This window comes from Eschrichtius robustus, chromosome 12 (assembly GCF_028021215.1).
Source record: "Eschrichtius robustus isolate mEscRob2 chromosome 12, mEscRob2.pri, whole genome shotgun sequence".
Taxonomy (NCBI): domain Eukaryota; kingdom Metazoa; phylum Chordata; class Mammalia; order Artiodactyla; family Eschrichtiidae; genus Eschrichtius; species Eschrichtius robustus.
In genome coordinates, this window is record NC_090835.1 from 70,625,708 (window position 1) to 70,648,140 (window position 22,433).

Genomic DNA, 22,433 nt, shown 5'->3' on the forward strand with positions numbered 1-22,433 from the left:
AAGTCAGACAAAGACAGAGACACAAGCCTGAACTCTCCCTGAATCAGCCCTCTTCATCCTCCTCCCGCCCCCGCCCCCCAACCATCCAGCAGATCTGCCCCAAAGCCCCTAAGAAGACAGAGTCTCCTGTGGCCTAGGGCACTGCTTCCTGGGCCAGGCCCCCAGGCCTGGAGCTGCCCCGCCCCCTGCTCCCCAAGAGCCCGCCAAGAAGGGTACTGTCTGCAGTGAAAGTCCTAGAATTGGAAAAGCATCCAGACTCACCCGGAGGCTTCCAGACCAGTGGTCCTCAAACTTTCCATCCAAAGACCACTTCTGTGGGCAAAAGACCTCGTGGGCTAGCCACCCAACCCTGCGCCCAGCTGATCCCCAGAGTCCCGGAACATTCCAGCTCTGAGCCACTCTGGTTCATCGTAGGTGGGAGAGCAGTAAGAGGGGGTAAAGCAGGAGGACTGGTATACTCTTGGTGGCAGCTTGCTGGGCCCTCTCCCATGGCTCCCTCCCCTTAAACTTCTTGGCTGGGGTCTCTCTGGGGGAGAGAGATCCCGGCCAACCATGTGCGTCCTCTGTGAGGGAGGCAACCGGGACATGAAGTCAGCCCACCCAGAGAATCCCCTCTAGGAGGGCAATTCCCAGGGTGGGGCTCTACCCAGGGGATCTGCACTACCTCTTCCTTTGATCAGGAGGGACCCCTCCCCCAGGCACCAGCCCATCCCACTCCGATGTTCAGGACTAACCCAGGGGGGTCCCAGTGCAGCCAGGGGCCACTGGAAGGGTGAAGAAAATGGCATGTTGTCCAGTAGCTGTGTGACTTTGGGCTCACTACTACACCTCTCTTGAGTCTCAGTTTCCTGGCCCATAAAATGGGTGTAATTGTAGCATCCATTTTACTAACTAATATGCACACACACAGTGCCTGGCACAGAGAAGGCCCTCAAGAGCACCATTTCTCTCCCTGCCCGGTTTCCTTTACAATTGTGCAAAGCTGATAAAATCCAGCCCCACACTTGGGCCAGCCTCAGGGCCACCAGCATGTTGACTGTGGATCACATTTTGAGAACCACTGATGGAGCTCTCCCCCGTGCCAGCTCTTAAAGGGAGAGGTTCTCAAACAGGGGAGGCATGGGAGCTGGCCCTGAGGGCTGATGAGACAGCCCAAATCTCTCCAAATCAGGTGAGCAGAGCAGGGGCTGCATCTCGAGGTTCCCCTGCCATAGGCAGGTGGCGGTGCCTGCCAGCTTGTCCCCCTAGACTTGGGCAGCTGATCTGAGTAACCCAAAGCCCCTCCCTACCTCCCCCGCCCCCCAATCTGGCCCTCCTTGCTAGTAAAGATTGATTTGTTTGACCAGGGAGATAGAATCCTCACACCAGCCTCCTCTGTCCAATGTTTCTCCATCTGCTCCTCTCTTTGCCTCTTAGCCCCTCTTCTATTTCCAATCTTTCCTTCTACGCTCTCAGCCCCAATCTGCTCCCACCCGCTCACTCGGCCTCTCTCTCTCTCTCTCCCTCCCTCCCTCTCTCTGGTCTTTCTTGCTCTCCCTTTCTGTTTCTCTCTCTGACTCCTGCTCCCTCTCCAATTGTTGCTTCTCTACTCTTCTTATAAACCAGCATCCATATACTTCCTGGGTTGTGAGCATCCCTGGGTCCCCTGAAGGCCTCTTTCCCACATCCCGCTAGTCTGGTGGCCAATCCAGCTGCTGGGACCCCAACTTCTAGGAGCCCTCTGCAAAGGCCAGTGGAGCTTTGCTTACTCAGCCAAAATGCTCGTCTCCAGAGGCACCTCCAGGCTGGTCCCCCAAGCAGATGTTCCCTACCCTGGCTTCCCCACCCCTGCCAGGTGAGGACCCTTTCTCCAACCAGGAGAGGAAAGGGAAAGAGTGGGAGGGTCTTTGTTGCCATATCTGCGTGACGCCAGCCAAAAGCAGATGTTCAGGGTGGGGGCTGAGGGAAAAAGGCCAGCCCACCGCAGCTGGTAAGCAAATGCGGAAAGTAAGGATTTAGCAGAAGCCACTCTGTGAGCAGGCTGACATCCAGCAGTGGAAGCAATGGAGAAGACGGGGAGGAGATGAAGAGAAGAGAGGGGAAGGGTTAGAGGAGGTGGGAGGTGGAAGAAAACTGGCCGGGGGAGAGGAAGGGAAGGAAGAGTGCCCAGCCCCTGCTGATTCCCAGAAACAGCCCCTACCTCTAAGCCCCACCCTGCTCCCTGAAGTCCTATGAGCCACTGGGGTTGGGGATGAGGGAGCTCTAGCCTGGACGGGGGGAGGGCCAGCTGCGGAGTGGCCCAAAGTGCCACTTTAGGAGGGACCCAGGACCCTCTCTGTGTCCCTGACCAGGGCTGAAGGCACAGTGGTAGGAGCAGGGACTGGGCCAGGGCTCTGAGGCCCTCTCTGCAGAGCTGGCTGAATGTCTGAGGACTCCAGGGCCAGAGATGTCTGGTGGCCTACCCGTTGGATACAGCTGGCATGGGTTTGCCTGTCCTGGAATTCAGGCTGAATGCTCCTATTCTGTGGAGAGAGAGAGAGCAGGTCATGAGCTGAGTACCCCCATCCTGAGAGGCCAGAGCACTCGGCATCTAGATTCTTGGAGACGGGTTTCTGTTCTGGGTCAAACATCAAAACAGGACCAAGAGCCACAGGCCAGAGGAAGGAGAGGTCTTCTTCCCAAACCTTGTTGTGAAGCCCTGGGCAGCTCCAACCCCAGGGGTTCTCAAAGTGTGGACCCCAGGCAAGCAGCATCACAGCCCCTAGAAATGTGTTAGAAATGTAAATTCTCAGGCCCTTGCCCAGACCTGGGGTTGGAGCCCAGTAGTCTGTACTAAACAAGCCCTCCAGGTGATGCTGATGCCTGCTACAGTTTGAGAACCTCTGCTCTACCTCTTTGAGCCTCAGTGTTCGGGCTGTGAAATGGGGAGATTGCTGAGCTAATCACATGAGGCCATGGAGACAAAAGACTGTCTGGTTCAGAATAGATGCCCAATGAAAGGGAGCCATTCATAGGTCTAGCCTGGGAGACAACTAGACTTAGACACATGAAAACTTCATGTGTCTTCAGTGGGGAGAGTAGATCCCCCCTCCTTCACCAACACCCAGCATCTCGACATTTTAGATCCCGCTTACCCTTTAAGGCTCCTACCACTAGCCATCCCCTACCCCAAGTCTTCCTTGATCCCTCCTGAAGGTGTGTCCCTCCACCAAAGGTGGGCCAGGGGACAGCACAGACCCAAATAACTCATGTGCATTTGATCCAGGCAGTGGGGAGCTGAGAGGGGCAGACACAAACTCACTCCTGGGACCCCAAACTCTATAAACTTCAGAGCCCCCAAACATAAGTTTACTCCCTGTTCTCAATAAATGATAGCTATTTATCACTATTTTCTGTGAACCCAGAGGAGGAGACCTTTGGGGGGACAGTGAGGCCTTTCTGGGGACCCTGAAGTTACCACATAGTTACTGGGGGTCAGAGACAAGGGCCTGGGAGAGAGACCACCCCCACACACACACAATAACACATTCTGCAGTTATTGATCACAGTGAGGGGACAGCATCCAGTGTGAACTTGGCAGAAGCAAGTGGGGGGCTTTTCTGCCCACCCTGCCCTATGACCTGGACATTTGTCCTAGTGTGCAGGCCTCTCTTGCCTGGGCCCTACTCCTGGGGCTTCCTGAAACAGGGACAAGAGAGGTCACCCCATCACCTGGCCAACCTGGCTGGTCCCTGAAGCCACCCTCAGGCTCCACTGTGAGAAGCTTTGGGACTCCACATCCCAGAGCCTGCTCAGTGTAATAATAGTCTTCCCCTAAAAGCACTTAAAACCCTATGATGCAGGGGCAGGGCAGGATAGGGAGGGCCTCACCATGCCCAGCTCTGGCCTCAACAAGGTATGAACAATCTGAGGAATACTCTTTGTGAGTAGATCCCTGGGTTCAAATCCCAGCTCTTCTACTTCCTAGCTGTGTGGCCTTGGGCAAATCAATTTCCCTCTCTGGGCTTCAGTTTCTTCCCCTGTACAATGATGGGGTGGGGTGTGGGAGTGGGGTAGATAGTATCTCGGGCCATGCTAAGGAACATGGGGTTCTAATAACTGAGCCAGGGTCCCTCCAAGATAACTGGGTTAAAAGCCCTGCAAGGGCAAGGCCCACGAGGTCTCCTTATTTTCGATTGTCTGTTATGACTGGCTGACTGCTTTGCCCCTCCCCTGAGCCAGCCCTCAGCAAGGATGAATAGGAAGTTGGCCCATCACTGAGGAAGCAAACCAGACAGGTCCCACTCCCCTGAACACTTACGTGAGGGACTTCTCCAGGCGGCTCCCGGGGGACCCCACAATCTCTCCAAGGGTGCAGAAGGCCTGGCCCAGAAAATCCTGCACATCCAGAGTACAGAAAAGACCACTGTCACCCACTCTGCTCACAGCCATCCCACCTCCCCCATCACCCCACCCCTGGAAGTATGAGGGCTCTGAAATGACAGGATGCAGCATCAGACACACTCTGTGTCACAGTGAAGCCCAAGGCCAACTCAGAGTTTGGCATTTAAGAGACTTTCAGAATTGCTGGGCAGGCACTGGCAGAACTCACGTGTTTGGATAAATCAGGACTCTTGGAGTCAACGTCATATCTGCAGGGAACACAGAGAGATGGTGAAGGCAGCTGGGGCATCCTGCCCCAAATTGCCTGGCTTCTTGAGCTGAGCCAGGACCCCTGCTCCCCCAAAACCAGGCACCAACACAGTGGATATTTCTGGGAGTAATAGCAGGGAGATGCAAATGGGAGCCTTCTAAGGTGCTAGTCTGTCTCTTGATCTGGGTGGTAAATGGATATCAAAATGCATCATTGGGGTAGCGCTATTAAGATCTGGGCACTTCACTATATATAAGTTATACCTCGTTAAAAATTGAAAAAATAAAATAAACTTGCTCTGCCACCCTGGCTGGTTCACAGGTACCCGAGCCACCCTGCTCTTCACTGACTGTTCTCCCATCTTCCCAGCTAAGGCTCAGCTGCCCTTGGACTTCAGTACCTTGCCTTTGACCTTCCCTGGTTGTTCCCTTTTGCCCAGGCCTGCCCAACCTGCCCTCAGGCCTGGGCACTCAAGAAAGAGGGAGGCATGAATACCTGTACCTCAGCCCGCCACAGGCAGCTGATCCTGCAGCTGGGCACCTCCCTTCACCTGGGGCCGGCTCACCCACAGCCTCACCTGCAGCCCTTCCCTCCTGCATCCCGCCTCTACTCACACTGGCCATCTGTGTAGCCAAACAGTCATTCTAGGTACAGACAACTCCTGCTGAGGGGCAGTCGTCATTGTGCCAGTCCCCTTCCCTGAGCACTTCCTCTCTCCAAAGTGTCACCAGGTGACTTCACTACAATGGGCTGCATTGACTGCTCTGGGCCTCAAGTCCTCCTATCATTGCCTCCAAAGTCATTTCCTTTCACTGCATTTTTTTCCTTTGCTCTCTCAGGTACCAACCCCTCTTTTCTTCCCCACTCAGTTCACAATTCTCTAGGGCACAGTCCTTTCTAATCACCCTAGACCCCGAAAAAACAACAAAACACCACTCCTCCACCTGCTCATCAGACTAAAATCCCACCATCATCCTTAACCTCAGGAGAGGGGCACTCTGCATCTTTGTGATAAACACACAGATGCTTTGAGCCCCATCAGCCAAGTTACCTCTACAGGAGGGGAACTGGAGGGGACCCTCTCCCAGAACAAGCTTTGACAGAGGGAGAGGTCAATGGGGAGCTGGGGGGAAAAGGGTTCCCCAGAATTAGAGCTGGGTTGCCCCCAAGATCTTTCGTCAACCCCCCCGAATCAGGTAGCTTGCCCAGCACCCTCCCACACTGAGACAAATGGGGGGCGTGCCTTTGTTCCCCCTCCCCACCTCCTTTCCACCTCCTGATGAAGGTGGGGCTGGATTCAGCTAATTGTCACTTTTATCCCAGGCCAACCCTGGGTTCCTCTACTATCACAGCTCCCCCCTACCTTCCCTAGTGAGGAAACTCCCGCCCCAGTACAGGTCCTGTAGCCCCACCTCCCAGCCATGGTTCCTTCCCCAGCTCCATCCTCAGCACGATCTTCTACTTACAGGTCAAAACGGAGGTTCTGCTTCTCCTCGAAGAAGTAATCCACGATGAATTTGCGCACAAAGTCGGGATTGAGTGTGTTGTCGATGACTTCAGTGCGTCCGAACTACAAGAGGAGATGGGGCATGGATCGCACGACCAGGCTGGTGGAACAGGGAAGCACTGGGCTCGGAGCCCCTCAGTCCTGAACCCTGTAATGATGGAAGCCACGCCTCTCCCAGCTCCTGCCCCCACCCCCCCATCAAGGGGAGAGCTCCCACATCTACAGTGGAAGCCGTCCACCTATGGCTCCAATCTCCAGTGTCACTTTATTCTCCCTTTCTCTATATAGGCTCCACTCAAGTGAGATGGTTTTGATACCTGGATACCTGAGCAGGCCCTTCACTTGCTCACCTCACTGCCTTTGCCTAGGCTGTGTCCTCCACCAGGCCTCCCCTTCTCAGTCAATGGCACATCCTCCACTCCTTCAAGGTCCATTGTTAATGCCGCCTCCTCCAGGAAACCTTCCTGATTCCTCCAACCAGAGAATTACTTCTCTCTGAGCCACCACTGAACTTGTGCCACCTCTATGACCACCTTCCTTCTCTGACTGATTCCTCATTAGGTGTGTATTGATTTGATGCCCCAATTGTAAATGCAAGGCAGAGACAGGGACTGTGGGATCTTTTAAGGTCCCATCTCTTGGTATTCATGCCCTTGTGTAATCCCCTCCCCTTGAATGTGGGCTGGAGCTAGTGACTCACTTCTAATGAAGACTGGACTAGAGCACAAGTCACTTCCAAGGTTATGTTATAAACGACTATGGCTTCCGTCTTGGGCGCCCTCTCTCTCTTGCGTGCTCACTTTTTTTTTTAAAATTAATTAATTAATTTATTTATTAATTTTTGGCTGTGTTGAGTCTTGGTTTCTATGCGAGGGCTTTCTCCAGTTGCGGCAAGCGGGGGCCACTCCTCATCGCGGTGCGCGGGCCTCTCACTGTCGCGGCCTCTCCTGTTGCGGAGCACAGGCTCCAGACACGCAGGCTCAGTTGTTGTGGCTCAGGGGCTTAGTTGCTCCGTGGCATGTGGGATCTTCCCAGAACAGGGCTCGAACCTGTGTCCCCTGCATTGGCAGGCAGATTCTTAACCACTGCGCCACCAGGGAAGCCCGCTTGCTCACTTTGATGAAGCCGCATGCCATGATGTGAGCTGCCCTATGGAGAGGCCCACGTGGCAAAGAACCAAGGCTATCAGCCAACCCACCCCTGAGAATCTAAATCTTACCAAAGACCACTGAGTGAACTTAGAAGTGGATCCTGCCCCAGCTGAACCTTGAGAAGACTGAGGCCCTGGCCAACACCTTGACTACAGCCTTGTGAGAGACCCTGACGTAAAGGATTCCACAGAGCTACACCCAGATCCATGACCCTGTTGTTTAAGTGGCTAAGCTGTGGGCTAATCTGTTACTCAGCAATGCATAACTAATTCAGAGACTTAACTTTCTTGGTAACCCCTGCAAAATATACACTAGAGTTTGGCACACACTGGACACTCAATAATTAACTCGCATTAAACTCCCTGAATGACTTAAAGCAAGTCACTCCCCATTTCTGGGCATGAGAATTACTTAAAGGGTTTGCTAAAACATAGATTGTAGGTTCTGATTCAGTGGGTTTAGGATGAGGGCTAAGAATCTGCACTTCTAAAAATGCAGGTGACACTGATGTTGCTGGTGCAGGGACCTCCCTTGGAGAACCACTGGGCTAGACTGTGGTCCACAGAGCTGGGAGCTCCCAGGAGCCTTCCCATGTCATGGAGGGGGGGCAGTGTGGGCACCGCTCTGGGCTACCAGTTCCATCAAAGCAGCTCTTTTACGTCTTCAATCCACTAGATATATTTGGTGAGATTTTATTTTTAAAAAGGGACATGGGTCTAAAAGATAAAGTGTAAAAGCACTGTACACTCCATGATGGTAGGGCATGATATTCCCCAAACTAAACAAGATAGGCAGACAAAATGAAAATATTTTAAATAGGTTGTCAATCATTCTTAACATGTCTCCAGTTATCTGGGACATAGCTAGGTGTCCCCTTCTCCCCTGAAGTAAGTTAGAAACCTGCAAAGAGAACCTCCCACCCAAGGCAGTGTGGGGTCATCTGGGGAGCACTAGATTTGGCACCTTCCTGCCCTCAGGCCCACAGCGAATCAATCTCTCATTCCCGTCAATTCCATCAGCTAAATCTCTCCCCTCTCCCTGCCTCCTCTTCCGTGGCCTTGGCCGGGACTCTTCATTTTCTCACCTCAATCACTGCAATAGCCACCTCCTGGCAGGTACCCCAGGTAGGCCAATCGCTAATGCTTAAGGACTCAGCTCCCCGAAAGTCCAGCTCTCTAACTCCCACCCCTTCCCTTGCACTCCCATAATCCTCCTCACATCCCTATGGCTGCCCTCATCACAAGACCTAATAATGATCTACTCTTTCCATTGCACTAGACTGAGCTTCTCAAGCAATGGGGAGGATCCAAGTTTTCCTCATCTTTGCAGCTCAGGACCTGACACAGTGTTTAACAGAGTCACAGGCTCACAGTCCCACATGATTATAGCACCAGCAGCTGCAGTAAACACTTCACACCGTATTACCTTATTTAATCCTTTTTTGGTAGGCTTCCCTATTTTATGGATGAGAAAATGAAAGCACCAAAAAGCCAAGTAATTTGTCCAGGGTCACATGGCTAATAGTTGCTGACTTCAAGGCACAACCCAGGCATTCTGGCTCACGTTCTCTACGCCATGTTGCCCTACATATAAGGTCCTGAGGGCAAGGACGGCAGGAGCCCACTGCTCCCAGTGACTGGTATACAGTAGGTACTCATTGTTGAATGAAGTAAGGTTGAATGAGGAAATCGATGAGAGGGTTTGAGTCCCAACTTCATCACAAGCTGACTGTGTGACTTGATCGGAGACTTTCAAAGCCTCAGTTTCCTCATCAGAAGATGGAGAATAATACTTGTTCTGCTTGCTTCTTAGAGTTACCCAGTTCAATTCAATTATGAATTCAACAGTTTTTAAGCACTTATAAAGTAGGCCAGGCAGTGTGGTGGGTGCTGGGTTACAAACATAAATAGAACACGAATCCTGTACTTAAGGACTTCTCTGTCATAGGTGGGACAGCTCAAACACAAATAACTACGATACAGTGTGATAACACTGTTAACAGAACTATATACAAAGGTCTAAGGCAGGGTGCTCCCCCCTGGCTGGGGAAGTGTGAAAGTTATTAAAATGTACAAAAAAGCAGATCACTGGGTGTCCTGTTTCGCATACTAGTCCAGGTATCTGATTTCATAGAGGTCTGCATCGTTCATCATCTCTGAGCTACGTTACAACTTGGTAAATTACAGAAAGCATAGAGTAATGCAGATGATTTTATCCATAGAAATGCAAATGGATTTTCCTCAGTGGAATGCAATTGATTATTTGATTATTACCCTGTGGATACAGACCAATTTTGCAGCTATTTGTAAATTCATTTCAGCATTCCTGATTTCATATATGTGTGTGTTGTTGGAATTATTTGAACCAGTTATAACATCTTTCTGGGTCCCTCATTGATTAATAAGTTGAATAAATCTTTGCCGTGTGTTCATTTTCTATTTCTATGGGAATCGTGATTTTATCTTTAAAAAAAGTATCCTTTAACAGGAGATTTTTAAAAATACCCATGCTTGGAATTCTCTGGAGGTCCAATGGTTAGGACTCCGTGCTTTCACTGACAAGGGTGAGGGTTCAATCCCTGGTAGGGGAAGCGCAGCAAAAAAAAATAAACAAAAAAAAACCCCATCCATGCTCAAGCCCTACCACAGGCCAATTAAATCCGAATCTCAATGGGTGGGGCCTGAACAACTGTATTTTTTAAAAGTTTCCTACATGATTCTAAGATGCAGATGGAGTTGAGAACCACAGATTCTCAGTAGGAACACGGTAGGAGGAAGGAAGAAAACTAACATTTACTGAGCCCCTTACTGAATGCTTAGTAGATCAAGTGGATCATTGAATTATCTCATTCAATTCTCACAAAAACCCTGTGACCATTTACCCATTTTACAAGTGAGAAAACTGAAAACCAGAGAGGTTAAGTGACTTGCCCAAGCTCACACAGCTAGGCACAGCTGGGATCTAAACCTAAGAATGTTTAACTCCAAAGCTCATTTTATATTTATATATATATATATATATAATTTGAAGATCTAATTGGCTTTATTAAATGATTCACGAATCGGGCAGCATCTCATCTAGGAAGCACAGAGATACTCCCCAAGGCTCATTATATTTTTACTTCATCTAACTGCCAAGAGTCCTCAAGCATTATGAAAGCCAAATAAAGATGAGGTTTACTTCACAAGCATTTATAGAAGCCTCCCTGTGTGCAAGGCCATGGGAAGGACATTGAGTTGAATAAGACTGGGTTCCTGCCCCACCCCACAAATTCCATAACGATCTTATAACCCTGGTTGCAAAAGAGTTCCTGCATTTTCCTCTCCTGCCCTTTCTAATTCGTAATACTGCGTGTCTTCAGATGCAAAGAAAATTTCTCCTAATAGCTTTCTAGAATGTAGACTATTCCAGGAAAACACCCAGGTTCGAGAGAATCCTCTCTTAAGAAAGGGACCTACCTCCTCCTCAATGCACTGCCTTCCTCTCTCAAACACAATAAAAAAATCCCTCCGACAGGATTTTATATAAACCCCAGCCCAGAAGGGGCAAGTATTCCTTTGTGCAGCCTTCCATCTCCCTCCACTCCCGGCAGAGACTCCAAGGAAAACACCCATTAGGGAAGATGACAGCGCTGCTTTTAAAATGGCACTTGAAGCTCAGTACGGGGGAATTCCCTAGAGATTGATCTCTGCTGGAGAAGAAAATGGAGTTCCCCTGGAAACAGGACACGGAGGGGGACTCCAAGGGCACCCAATATCTCCTAGAGCAGGAAAGGGGACAAGTGAGCCTGGCTGGGCGGTGATAAATTACCAGGACCAGGGGTAATAAACATATATGCACATCCTAAACTACTGCGAATGAAATCTTAAACCCAGGGACTTACTAAAGATGTTTTATAGCCTTCATTACTTGGGCTAATAACAAAGGAAACAAAATGTGAAAACTTGGATTTTAAAAATCCAAGAAGCCACTGGGTCCGTGTCAGACCCAGTTTATACCCCTATTAATGACGGTCAGAACACAGCTGAACTGATGTTTTAAAAAATAATAATAATAATAATTTGGTTGTATTTCGTTCTACATAGAGAATTAGAGATTTCAAGCCAGAAGGGACTTGGAGAGATGAGGTTTTAGCAGTGGGAGGCACGCAAAGGCACGAGATCTGACTCTGCTAAGGGGGGCTTGGGGAGGAGGGGAAGGTAGGTTAACCCCTCACCACTCGCAATCCTGAGCCAAGCCAGCCCTGAACGCCCTTCCAGGTCCCCGGAAGGGCCTGTCCCTCCCTCCATTCCATTCTGAAGCCCTTTGTCCACACTTGGTCTCTAAGGATGGGAGGGGGCCTGACACTGCTCAAGTCTGGGGCACAGACCACCAAACACTGGTAGGCACAGGAATTCTCTGATTAACAAAGCTGCAGGGAAGCCCAAAATCTGCTTTGTTTTACCAAGTGATTCTGATACAGAGAACCCTAGAGAATTGTTGGGTAGGTGGCAAGTGTGGACTGGGGAGGCTGTGGTGTGAAATTGGGGAAGGGACTGAGCAGTCGGGGAGGTGAGGGGACTTTGACCCCAGGGGCTGGGACAGCCTCCCAGAGAGGAGAAAGTACAAATGAGAAATAAGCCTGGAAATTAGGGTATTCACCGTCTGAAAAGCTTACTTCTTGTCCCTGGCAACAAAACCCAGTGGGAAAAGCTTCTGACATGTCACAAAAGATGCTCCCAAGGGTTCCTAAAACCCCTATGACTAAGTCCCAAGAATATCAATTACATATCATCAGTTTGAGCGAGACCCTCAAAGGGGAGGCAGACTTGAAACTTCTTTGAGGACTAAATTAAGTGGCTCCCAGGGGCTGTGCTACACATAGAAGTCGAGATTTATGGGGGCAGGTGGGCAGCTGTCCCGCCAAACTGCCCTGGGACAAGGGCCAGTGCAGGGCTGGGATTGAGAACCCAGGTCAGGCAGTAAGGTCTTCCCTTCCCACATCCAACTACAAGGCCGGGAAGGGGCAAGCCTATGTCAAGACATGGGCCTCCTGACCTGCAGGGGGCACTGGGCTGGCAGTTAGTCCTAGACTGATTTGGAGGCTTGTTCTCCATGCCGGAGAGTCTCCTGCTGCCGCCCCACCCTGTCCAGCTCCTTCTCCGTCCTGCTCTACATTCCAGGAGATTGTTTCCCGTCAAACTCCATCACCTGGTTCCCTTGCTCTGTGGGTTCCAGTTGGGTTTGGCCAGTGGGAGGCACTGGCAGATGGCAGATGGCAGATGGGAGACGGGAGATGAGAGAATGTGGGCTATTTCCTCCGTCTCTGGCCCAGTCTCAGCACCATGGTTCTGGGAGGGGCTGCTCCCCCCACGCCCACCACCACGCTCACCTCTCACTCACACACAATAACATTGTCTCCTCCCACTGCCCCTGCAAGCCTGGGTGGAAACAGCTCCCTGTTGTTGCCAGGCCCTGGGTGCTGCACTGTCCCTTGTGGGTGTCCTCAACCTCACCCGTACCTTTGAAAGAAATCCATTAAATCTCTTCAGTGAAAACAACTGAGTAGAATTCTCTTTCCTGCTGGGACCCTGACTGATATATTTTCTCTCTCACAAACATTCACACACTCATACCATTTCCAACTCACCTGAACACAAACCAAGAACGGTCTCCACCCCTACCCCATTCTTCTTAGACACGGTAACATTCATGTCACCAGTAAAGTGTGTGACTCCTGCCCATGCAGCCTAGGTACCCAAGGTCTGTGACAGCCCTCTGGGATGCAGGGTCCCAGCCCAGCCATCCTACCTGTGGGCCTTGGTGGGGACTCTCACCACAGCCTCTGTTTTGTAGAAAGTAGTCATCCCAGCCCCACCCACACAGATGCCAGAGAGCCCAGCAGGGAAGGGCAACTGCTAGATTAGAACCAGCTCTGAGTGGGCTGTGACACCCTGAAATTGAGTGCAAATATCTGTACATGTCCTCATTTTCTGGGGAGAGAAGCCATGGTTTTCATCAATTGCTCAAAGGGAAGCATGTCTTCAGAAAGCTTTAAGAACCACTAATTCTAGCTTTGGAAGGCAGATCTTAGGGGTTCCCACATAAGGTAGTAAGGTGAAGTAGTTAATAGGGCAGTCTGAGGCCAGGCTTCCTGGTTTCAAATCCTGGCTCTGCTATTCACTGGCTGTGTGACCTTGGCTAAATCCCTTTGTTAGGGAACCGTTGACCGAAACTGCCCACCTTGGCCAGGCACCATGATAACCACTTGCATAAGTTTCTCACAACAGGAGGTCCTGATAAGGAACATGGTGCTGCCGCTGAAAACTAACTGGAAGAATTTGGGAGGGGCCAAAAGGAAGGAGGAGACGCCAGCCCATAATATGTCCTACTAACCTCCCAGAATCCTTTCGCTGGAATCCATCTTGGCTGAGAGATGCACGCACCACCAGGAAGGATCCTGAGTCAGACCAAATATGGGCCAAGCAAGATGATTGGCCAGAGACAACCCGGAAACTAACCCCATTACCATAAAACCTGAGACTGTGCTCCACGTGGCAGAGCAGTTCTCCTGGGTTCCCTTACCCTGCTGCTCTCCACCCGGGCACCCCTTCCCAATAAAGTTTTTTGCTTTGTCAGCGTGTGTGTCTCCTCAGAAAATTAATTTCCGAGTGTTAGACAAGACAAGGGGTCCCCCTTCCTGCAACACCTTCACCTCTCTGCCTTAATTTCCTCTTCCATAAAATGGAAACGACCATTTATCCACACTTTATAGAGTTGTTGGAGGCTTAATTGATTTAGTGTATGTAATATACTTAGAAGAGAGCCTGGGACATAAAACATGCTCTGTAAATTTGTGATTCCACACTCTGGTTCTTTATAAATCCCCAATCCTGGCCCAGCCACCCAGGAAGTATATATCTCCCAAGTCTCTGAACTCTGAGATGCTCCTGGCCCTAACCGCTAACATTTCCTACCCACCTTCCATGCCTGAGAAGGTTTCTATGCTCCATCTAAAGGGGTCCTCTGTGCTTAAGTCCCCTGGAGGTCCCAGTTCTGTGTGGTTTCTCTCCACATAACTTCCACATACAGGGTGAGGCTGAGGGGAAAATTCAGGGCTGGCCCTTTGCTCTTACAAACCAGCTGCTCCATTAAGATCAAGGCTCTGCCCTCCCTGTGGGCTCCCCTCAACACCTAGCAATGCCCCAGGCCTCAGTTAGAAAAAAGGCAGTATCATGTGTAAATTTTGCTTAGCCACCCAGGCCTAGAGAAGAAAATTCACTCTGGCCACTGCAGGAAAGGGAAGGTAGGAGGAGCCCTTGGGCAAGGAGGCTGCTAGTGAGAATGGGGGGAGGGGTGCCCTTGGCCCACTCATCCCCAGCTCAGACACTAGAGATGCAGAACAAAGGCAGCCTGGGAAGAGGCTCTCTCTGTTGCTTCCAGATTTCTAAAATCTGGTCCTCTTCTTCTTCCTCACAATCCACTTGCTGGGGGCAGTGACAGAAAGCAGTTCAGGGATGTCTCCCACCATGTCGGTCAACTCCCCACAGATGCCCATGGCTGGTGGGGTAGGCACTGGGGGCTGGAGCCAGGGAGGTGCAGAGAGGTAGCCAGGCCAGTGGCCCAGGAGCCCCACTGGCCAGGGTTCTGTTACTTATTATCTATGTGAGGCCACCTGGGTAACACCTCGGAAGGTACATTTCCCCATCGCTAAAACAGAACATCCTTCCTTCTTCAGGGGAAAGCTAGAGGGAAATGTGCATGAAAGCCTGCACCGAGCATCTGTTGCACAGTTGGTCTTCAATACAGTGATAACAACTGTCACCAAGCCCTACCAGGTGCCAGGTGCTAAGTGTTTTCCATATATTAACTCATTTAATATTCATAATAACCTTATGAGGCAGTACTATTATCATCTTCATTTTACAGAAAAGTAAACTAAGATAAGGCTCAGAGAGACTGAGTGACTTGCCCAAGGTCACACAGCTAATGGGTGGAAGGAACAGGATTCAAACTCAGGCATTCTGGCTCCTAATCAATTAGGAGTTGATCGAGTCACTCACCAATAAGAGGTTAATACTGTGAATGAGGCTGGGACTGTGTCCTATCAGTCTTTACCCCAGCCCAACCTCTGAACTTCTTCAGTGCTGACTGTCCCTTCCACCTGGTTAATTCTTCCTGTGGGGCTGGGTGGTTCTACAGGTCAGGTGGCACAGGTGAGCGCCCCTGATCTATTCCTCTGCTCAACCCCCACCCCACCTCTAACCCCTACACACACACACACACACACACACACACACACACACCCCACAGTCCTGGTCCTTCCTATGATTTCCGTAAACATTCATTGATTAACAAGTTGAGTCAGAACTGAAGATTTTAGGGCCAGAAGGAACCAGATCCTCTCAACCAATGAGAAAAGAGAGGCAGGGAAGCAGGGATGGGGTGCTCTGACAGAGGTCACATAGCTGATTAGGAAACGGGCGGTGACAAGAGCCCAGGCCAGGCGGGGCTCTGGCTCTGAGCAGTGCCCTCTTGTCCCAGAAGCCTGTCTATGCCCCCCTCTCCCAGGTTTCTCCCTTCCATCAAATCCTCCTCCTCCTTCCGCTTTGTATCGTGACTTCTCATCTTCACAACACTTCCACACATTCATGATCTCATTTAACCCCCCACTGACCCCCATGGAGATGATTTTATTATCATCCCCATTTTACAGATGAAGAAACAGAGCTCCAGGAGGCCGGGAGGGAGGGCCAGGGCTCCCAGGAGTGACAGGATCGCGGTGTTCACCGCGATCCCCTGCCTCAGTAGTGAGTGGGTGGCTCTGCAAGCCTGAACGATCTTAACAGCCCCTGATGTAAGCAGCTCTTGCCTTTTTACAAATTACAGCTGGATGAAGCTTCAGAGACCTCCCCCCCAGCTGCGAAGCCCCCAGTGACTGTGCTGGCCAGGACAGAAGGAGGCCAGAGCTGACAGACAGCTCTCTACCTCCAAGCTGCCCACCCTTCCCCAGCGGGAGCTCCCCTGTAATTTTCATATATTACTGATGGCTCCTTAATGGCAGATTCTAACGTCTCGCTGCAGAGCCCAGCCCCTGAACCCTCATGAATCATGTTCACCGGGATTAAAATTAGAGGCCAGAAATCTATCTGACTCAAATACAAATAGGACAAGGGAATCTGCTTGGCTCTGGGAATAGGGGACTGGGTGGGTGTCCAGGGCTGGGGAGAATGGCCAGAGGTCTGGGCATCAGGCAGGAGGGCATGGGTTGTGGGGAGGGGCACAGAAGTCCCATGCCAGGTCCACCACCATCTTGGGTCTGGAAATTTCTCTCAGGTTCTCTCACGGGAGGGGTCCAGGATTCTGTGGTCATCTCTTCCTTGGAGAGTAAGGAAAACGAGGCCCAGAGAAAGCATGGGGCTTACCTAAAGGCACACAGAGCAAACCATGACTTCTGTGGCCTGGTGGCCTCCCAGACCATTTCCTGTTTTGTCAAGGCCTCTAGGTGAGGAAGGGCAGAGGTGGAGATGGGGGACCTGAGGCTCCAACGGCCTTCGCAGTGCTCAGGCCTGGACAGAGAAGGTTCCAGTTCTGGCCCCAGACACCAGCAGTGGCCTGTGAAATTTTATCAAGCTTTATAATAAAAGACTTCCTGCCAAAAAGCTTAGTTCCTAATTAGCCATTGTTCCAGATAATCTGTTAAATTGCCCCAGCTCCTGGGGGAGTGGCCCTTTTACCAATAAGCCCGGCTGCCGACCTGCTGGCAAAACACTCTCCACTGGCTTGTCCTTCTGGTCCTGCCTGAGCGGCTGAGCCTTGGGTCTGGCTGCAGCACTTCTGGGGGAATGGGGGAGCCTGAGAAAGCCTGCCACAATAGCACCTGTCCCCCAGCACACCCCAAAATGTCTATGGTTCCTATCAAATGGCATCAAGACGTCTGAAATGATAGCATCAGTGGTTTCTTCCTTATACACCATCAGTGAAATGATAGCATCGGTGGTTTCTCACTTAAGGGCTTCTTATAGGAAGAGCCATTATCGAGCATTCTCTATGTGCCAGGCCCTTTACATGAATTAACTCCTTTAATCCTCACAGCAGGCTTGTGAGCCTAAGCATTTGCCTAAGCGCCCCAGCTGGGAGGGTGGTGGCCTGGATTTGGACCCAGTTACCTTGACTTCAGAGCCCACGCTCTCAACAGTTCAGCTGCAGCTATGAAGTGTGCCTGGACACTAACGCCAAAGAGTAAATAGATTTATCAGCTACCAAGGGACCTGGCCTAGATCCTCGGGGTTTACTAGAAAGGCAGACTCCTTTCTTTAAAGGGAATCTTAGGCTCCTGTCCAATGTATCACACAGAACTAACAAACACCTCTGGCTGAATGGGGGAAGGGGTGGCAGGAGCCACACACAAATTCACAGTTGGCCCCTGAGGCACCACATCAAACCCTGGAGCTAGAAAAGCCCATTTTGAAAGTCAGTGGCCTGGGCAGATGAGAGGAGCCCGGACTCAGACTCAGAAGACCACATCACACCCCAGCTCTGCCACTTGCTAGCAGCCGCTGGGCTAAGCGAGGACCCCTCCATCCAACTGCTTCCTCATCTGGGATGTGGTGAGGGCCAAGGCAGATCACACGGTGCTGCTGATGTGGAGACTGCATGGGTAGTAGGAATGTCAGTCATCCTCCTATTGAGGATCAGCAGGACTGGGACAGAGCCACCTCATAGCTTTGTCTGACTGTATTGCATAATAATAATATTTAAAGTATTGAGCACAACAAGGCACCGAGGTGATTCTGTCATTACGTCCCATCACAGCCCAATGAGCAGGCATCAGGGTCCCAGGGTCCCATTTTGCTGATGAAAAAAACTAGGACTGAGAGAGGTTAAGGGAAGTGGAAAAGTCAGGATTTGAAGGGACATTGTAAGCAGGTTCTAAAGCCCTAACCTTAAAACTGGGAACAGGTACCTGTGGACTCACCTGGTCCCTGAAGTAAGGCCTTGGTCCTAGACTGCCTGCTCCTGATGACAGGGAGTCAAGGCCCTGGAAATTCAGCTGTGTGACAAGAGCAAAAACCACTAAAGGCTGCCCAAGGGACCCAAGGCTCAAGAGGGCCCTTTCTTTGCAGAGGCAGACTCCTCTCTGCAAAAAGGGGAGAGTCTGGAAAGCCAACCCCATGCTGGCCTGGGAATCCACCTGCTAGCGAGGCTTGCCTCCTGCTTTGGGCTTTAGCAACAGTAACAGTCCATTCATTACTTTAAATCTCTTGATAAAGGTCTACATTTTATGACGGGGGCCAGGTCCTGTGCTGGTCATCAGGGATCCCAATTGGGCTCACAGCCTAGTGGGCGGAAGGTCATTTCATTTCACATTTAAACTCTTGGCCATTGGACCAAGCGGATCCCCACTGCCCTTGCCCACCCCATCTCATCCCAGGAGCTCCACAAACACTGCAAATTGTCTTCCTGCGTCTGCCCCTTCCCCTGCAATCTGCTCTGCACACAAGGGACAGAGTTATCTTTCTGAAACATAAACAAGGCTACATCACTCCCCTGCTCAAAACCCTCAAATAGCTTCTCATCACACTTAGAGCAGTGTCTGAACTCCTACATGGCCTACAAAGCCCTGCAGGATCTGCCCGTGCAAACTCTGTGACCATACGGCCCACTGTCTTTATTATTCACACCACTCAAACTGTACCAGTCTTTCTTTTGGTCCTTTGACAAAAAGAGCTTGTTCCCACCTTGGGGCTTCTGCACTTGCTGTTCCCTCTGCCTGGAACCTCCCCACCCCCAGACTAATGCATGGCACCACTTGGGGCTCAACTCGCATCACCAGCCCCTCAGCAGGGCCTCCCCTGACGCCCCTTTAACTAAAGCAGCTCCCTTCTCCCAGGTCAGTCTCTATTTCATCACACTGTCTTATCTTTTTCACGGCACTGATCAAACAGTACCTGAAATTATCCAATTTCTTTGCTGACTACACTAAGCCTCTCCGGAGCAGGGACTCTGCCTGTCTTGTTCTCCACTGTATGCCTGGATCAGTGTATGGCATATAGTAAGTGCTCAATAAATGCCTGTTCCTTGACTTCTGATTCTGGAAACTGTGATAAAATCTAAGACCACATACTCCCAACAGGGCTCCCAGGGGGGCGCCACCCTCCCCTCTGGAGCTGATCTCTAACCTCCCTCCAGCACACCCTGGGCTGCAGTTGGACTGAGTCACAGCCAGCTAGCTCATGGACACGCAGGCCATTCCCACCCCCAGGTTTTGCTCATGTCGGGTCCCATTCCTGGAATGCCCTTTCCTCCTCCCACCATCCTTCAAGTCCCAAGTATGGTGCTGTCTCCCCCTGGAAGCCTCCTTAGCCCTCTTGATCTCTCCCTGCTGTGAAGTGCTGAGAATTCATGTCTAAACTACTTGGGAGGCTCTTGGACTAGTTGTGGTCTGGAACTTGGGGTCTCAGAGAGGATCTGTTCCAACACCCTCAACAAGATGAATAAATGAGGCTTTTAAATCCTTCTATAGGGCTTCCCTTGTGGCGCAGTGGTTAAGAATCCGCCTGCCAATGCAGGGAACACGGGTTCGAGCCCTGGTCCAGGAAGATCCCACATGCCGCGGAGCAACTAATCCCATGCACCACAACTACTGAGCCTGCACTCTAGAGCCCATGAGCCACAACTACCGAGCCCACGCGCTGCAACTACTGAAGCCCGCGTGCCTAGAGCCCACGGTCCGCAACAAGAGAAGCCACCACTTGCCGCAACTAGAGAAAGCCTGCGTGCAGCAACGAAGACCCAACACAGCCAAAAAATAAAAATAAATAAAACAAATTTAAAAAAATAAATAAATAAATCCTTCTATATATGTGTCTGTTCTCCCCAGCTCCCTGTAAGGTCTCTGAGGGCAGGGACCTCCCTGCTACAGCTTTGCACCCTGGAGGATACCACAGTGTCTTACCTAAGTTACTTCCCTTTTCTTGGCCTCCACACTGCTATTTATAGAATGGGCTACCTGGGATAAAGTATATAAACTGCCTGGTACATTGCCCGGCACCATCAGTGATCTATTAACAAGAGCTATCTTTTACCAAGTGCCTACTTGGCTCCTCCAACTTATCCTATGTTATCTCAAATCCTTAGACAATCCAGATAAGATAAGTATTGTTAGTTGTCCATATTACATGTGAGGAATCTGAGGCTCAGAGGGGATAAGTGTCTAGGCCACACAGCTCTAAGTACCAGGGTCCTGAAACAAACCCAGGTTTGTCTGACTCTTAAAACTGCCCAGGACCCCACCTCTCCTCCATGGTCTGGGCATAATCTGTACCTGCCTGCAAAGTTGTTATAAGGATTAGGGATGATGACTATGAGATGCTGGACACATGGCAGGCACTCAGTAAAGGATGCCTGTTGTTACACAGATTTTCCATACATCTTGGTTGATTCTTTGAGTAACTTAAATAATCAGAGTTATCAGGGAGCAATCTTGGCCGCTGGGACAGAGGTGTCTGGGGAGCTCAGAGAGAGCTTAAGGTGGATCAGAGCTGGATAAAGGAAAGGGCATGGTGGAGAATTTCCTCTGGAGGAATAGAGTGAGGGTGGGCAGTACGCCAGACTGGGGGCTATGAGTGTTTGGATGCAGGGAGAGGGACAGAGCTAAGAAGAGCTTCTTCCCTAAGATAGCGGGTAACAGGCCCTGAGGTAGGGAGGGAAAAGCCTGGAGTCAAATAGCTTGGATTTTGTTCTACTGTCTGTAACACATTATTTTAAATTATTTTTTAATGAGTTTCATCCATCTTATGAGTGGGAGTTACATTTGAAAGACCCTAATTAGGAGGCCTCACCTTTAATACGTTATCTCCTGGGTACTGGAGAGCCCTGTTAACAGATGGATGTTAGCAATGACTTTTCACAACCAACAGGAAGGTGTAGAGAGACATCTGGATGGTTAGGAGTGCTGTACAAGCACTTAAGCACTTGCACAAGCAGGGAGTGAGAATCTGCAGAGACCAGTGACCTCACGCCTTGGGAGTGGGCCTGGGCTTCTGATACCCCTGGGTTCTCCCACAGGGGGAGGCTGCTGTGGCCTGATCCTTACCAACCCTGGAACATCATCCCTCGGCCGGCTTCCAGAAGACTTTCAGGCAAGAGGCAGGCCCAGGGACCTCTCTGAGCTTGTAAGGACAGGTGTGTGACTAGGGGCCACTTACTAATATTAGGTTAGAGTCTAACCTTAACTGTTAGACCATATGAAATTGCCAAAATTTTCAATTTGCAGATTCATATGGTTCAATCTAACTCACAGGTGCGTGCGGCAGAAATGAGCCTGAGACCTGCTTTCACGGTTGTGTAGGCCCTGGCGTCGAGGTTGAGCAGAAGCAGAGATGTGCCTGCACCCACTCCTGACTCTGGGAGGCTGCAGGTCTCTGTCCCAAAGGCCTGGCAGCTGTGGACGGCCAGCCAGGGTTAGGTGGCTTCATAACAGATTGAGTGCCAGCCCCACACTGATGAACTGCATGGCCTTGCACAAGCCGCTTCAGCTTTCCCTGTCTCAGTTCCTACCTCGGATCTGGGCCAATCACATCTCCTCACAGTTGGCTGCAGCATTAGGGATGTGCCAGCAGAGCACACAGCAAGTGCTGAATCCATGGTAGTTCCTGTCTTACGGCCATGTTTAGGGTAGTCCAAGTGGGAGAGGCTCTAACACCAGGCTAAGAAGTTGATGTTTTGTCTTAGAGCCTTGGGAAATGGGTGAATTCCTGAGCTGTGATTTGGAGAGCCACAGGAAAAAGCCCTGTTCTGTTCAGGAGGAGCTAAAAAGGAGACTTTGGGGATGAGCCTGGGGGTGACCTTTGGGGTCAGAGCCAGGGAGGATGGTCGGGGTCTTATAGGGGGCAGGAGGCAGACAGGCCACCACCAGAGAGGCAGGGTTTCGCGGGCAGACTGAGAGGAGATACCCAGGATAAACACCAGCAGGGGACAAAGGCGCCACAGAGGCTGGAAGCGGGGCTCCTGCACCATCCGCGGCCACCATCCTGGTGGCTGGTATGCCATGCTACAATGCTCTGGGCACGACACAGGGATGACATCCCTGTGTCCGGCCTTTCCTGAAAGAGCCCCTCCTGATGAGGGACTCCTCACACACAGGGTTGGGATGCTTCCCTTCAAGCCCCTCTCCCCCTGG

The 22,433-nt window shown here is 50.9% G+C and overlaps 1 protein-coding gene across 3 annotated transcripts in view; it reads right to left on the reverse strand.

Moving 5' to 3' along the window:
* The window catches only part of CPNE5 (copine 5), an 88,508-nt gene that overhangs the window by 42,570 nt on the left and 23,505 nt on the right, over positions 1-22,433 (reverse strand). Inside the window, exons 4-8 of one of the 3 annotated variants that reach the window (XM_068558009.1) lie at positions 6,079-6,182; positions 4,571-4,610; positions 4,280-4,356; positions 2,442-2,501; positions 262-312 (exon numbers count right to left, since the gene is read on the reverse strand). In XM_068558009.1, coding sequence (XP_068414110.1) covers positions 262-312; positions 2,442-2,501; positions 4,280-4,356; positions 4,571-4,610; positions 6,079-6,182 — 332 coding nt within the window. The remainder of the gene's footprint in view (positions 1-261; positions 313-2,441; positions 2,502-4,279; positions 4,357-4,570; positions 4,611-6,078; positions 6,183-22,433) is intronic. The other 2 variants (XM_068558011.1, XM_068558012.1) reach the window with 2 other exon arrangements.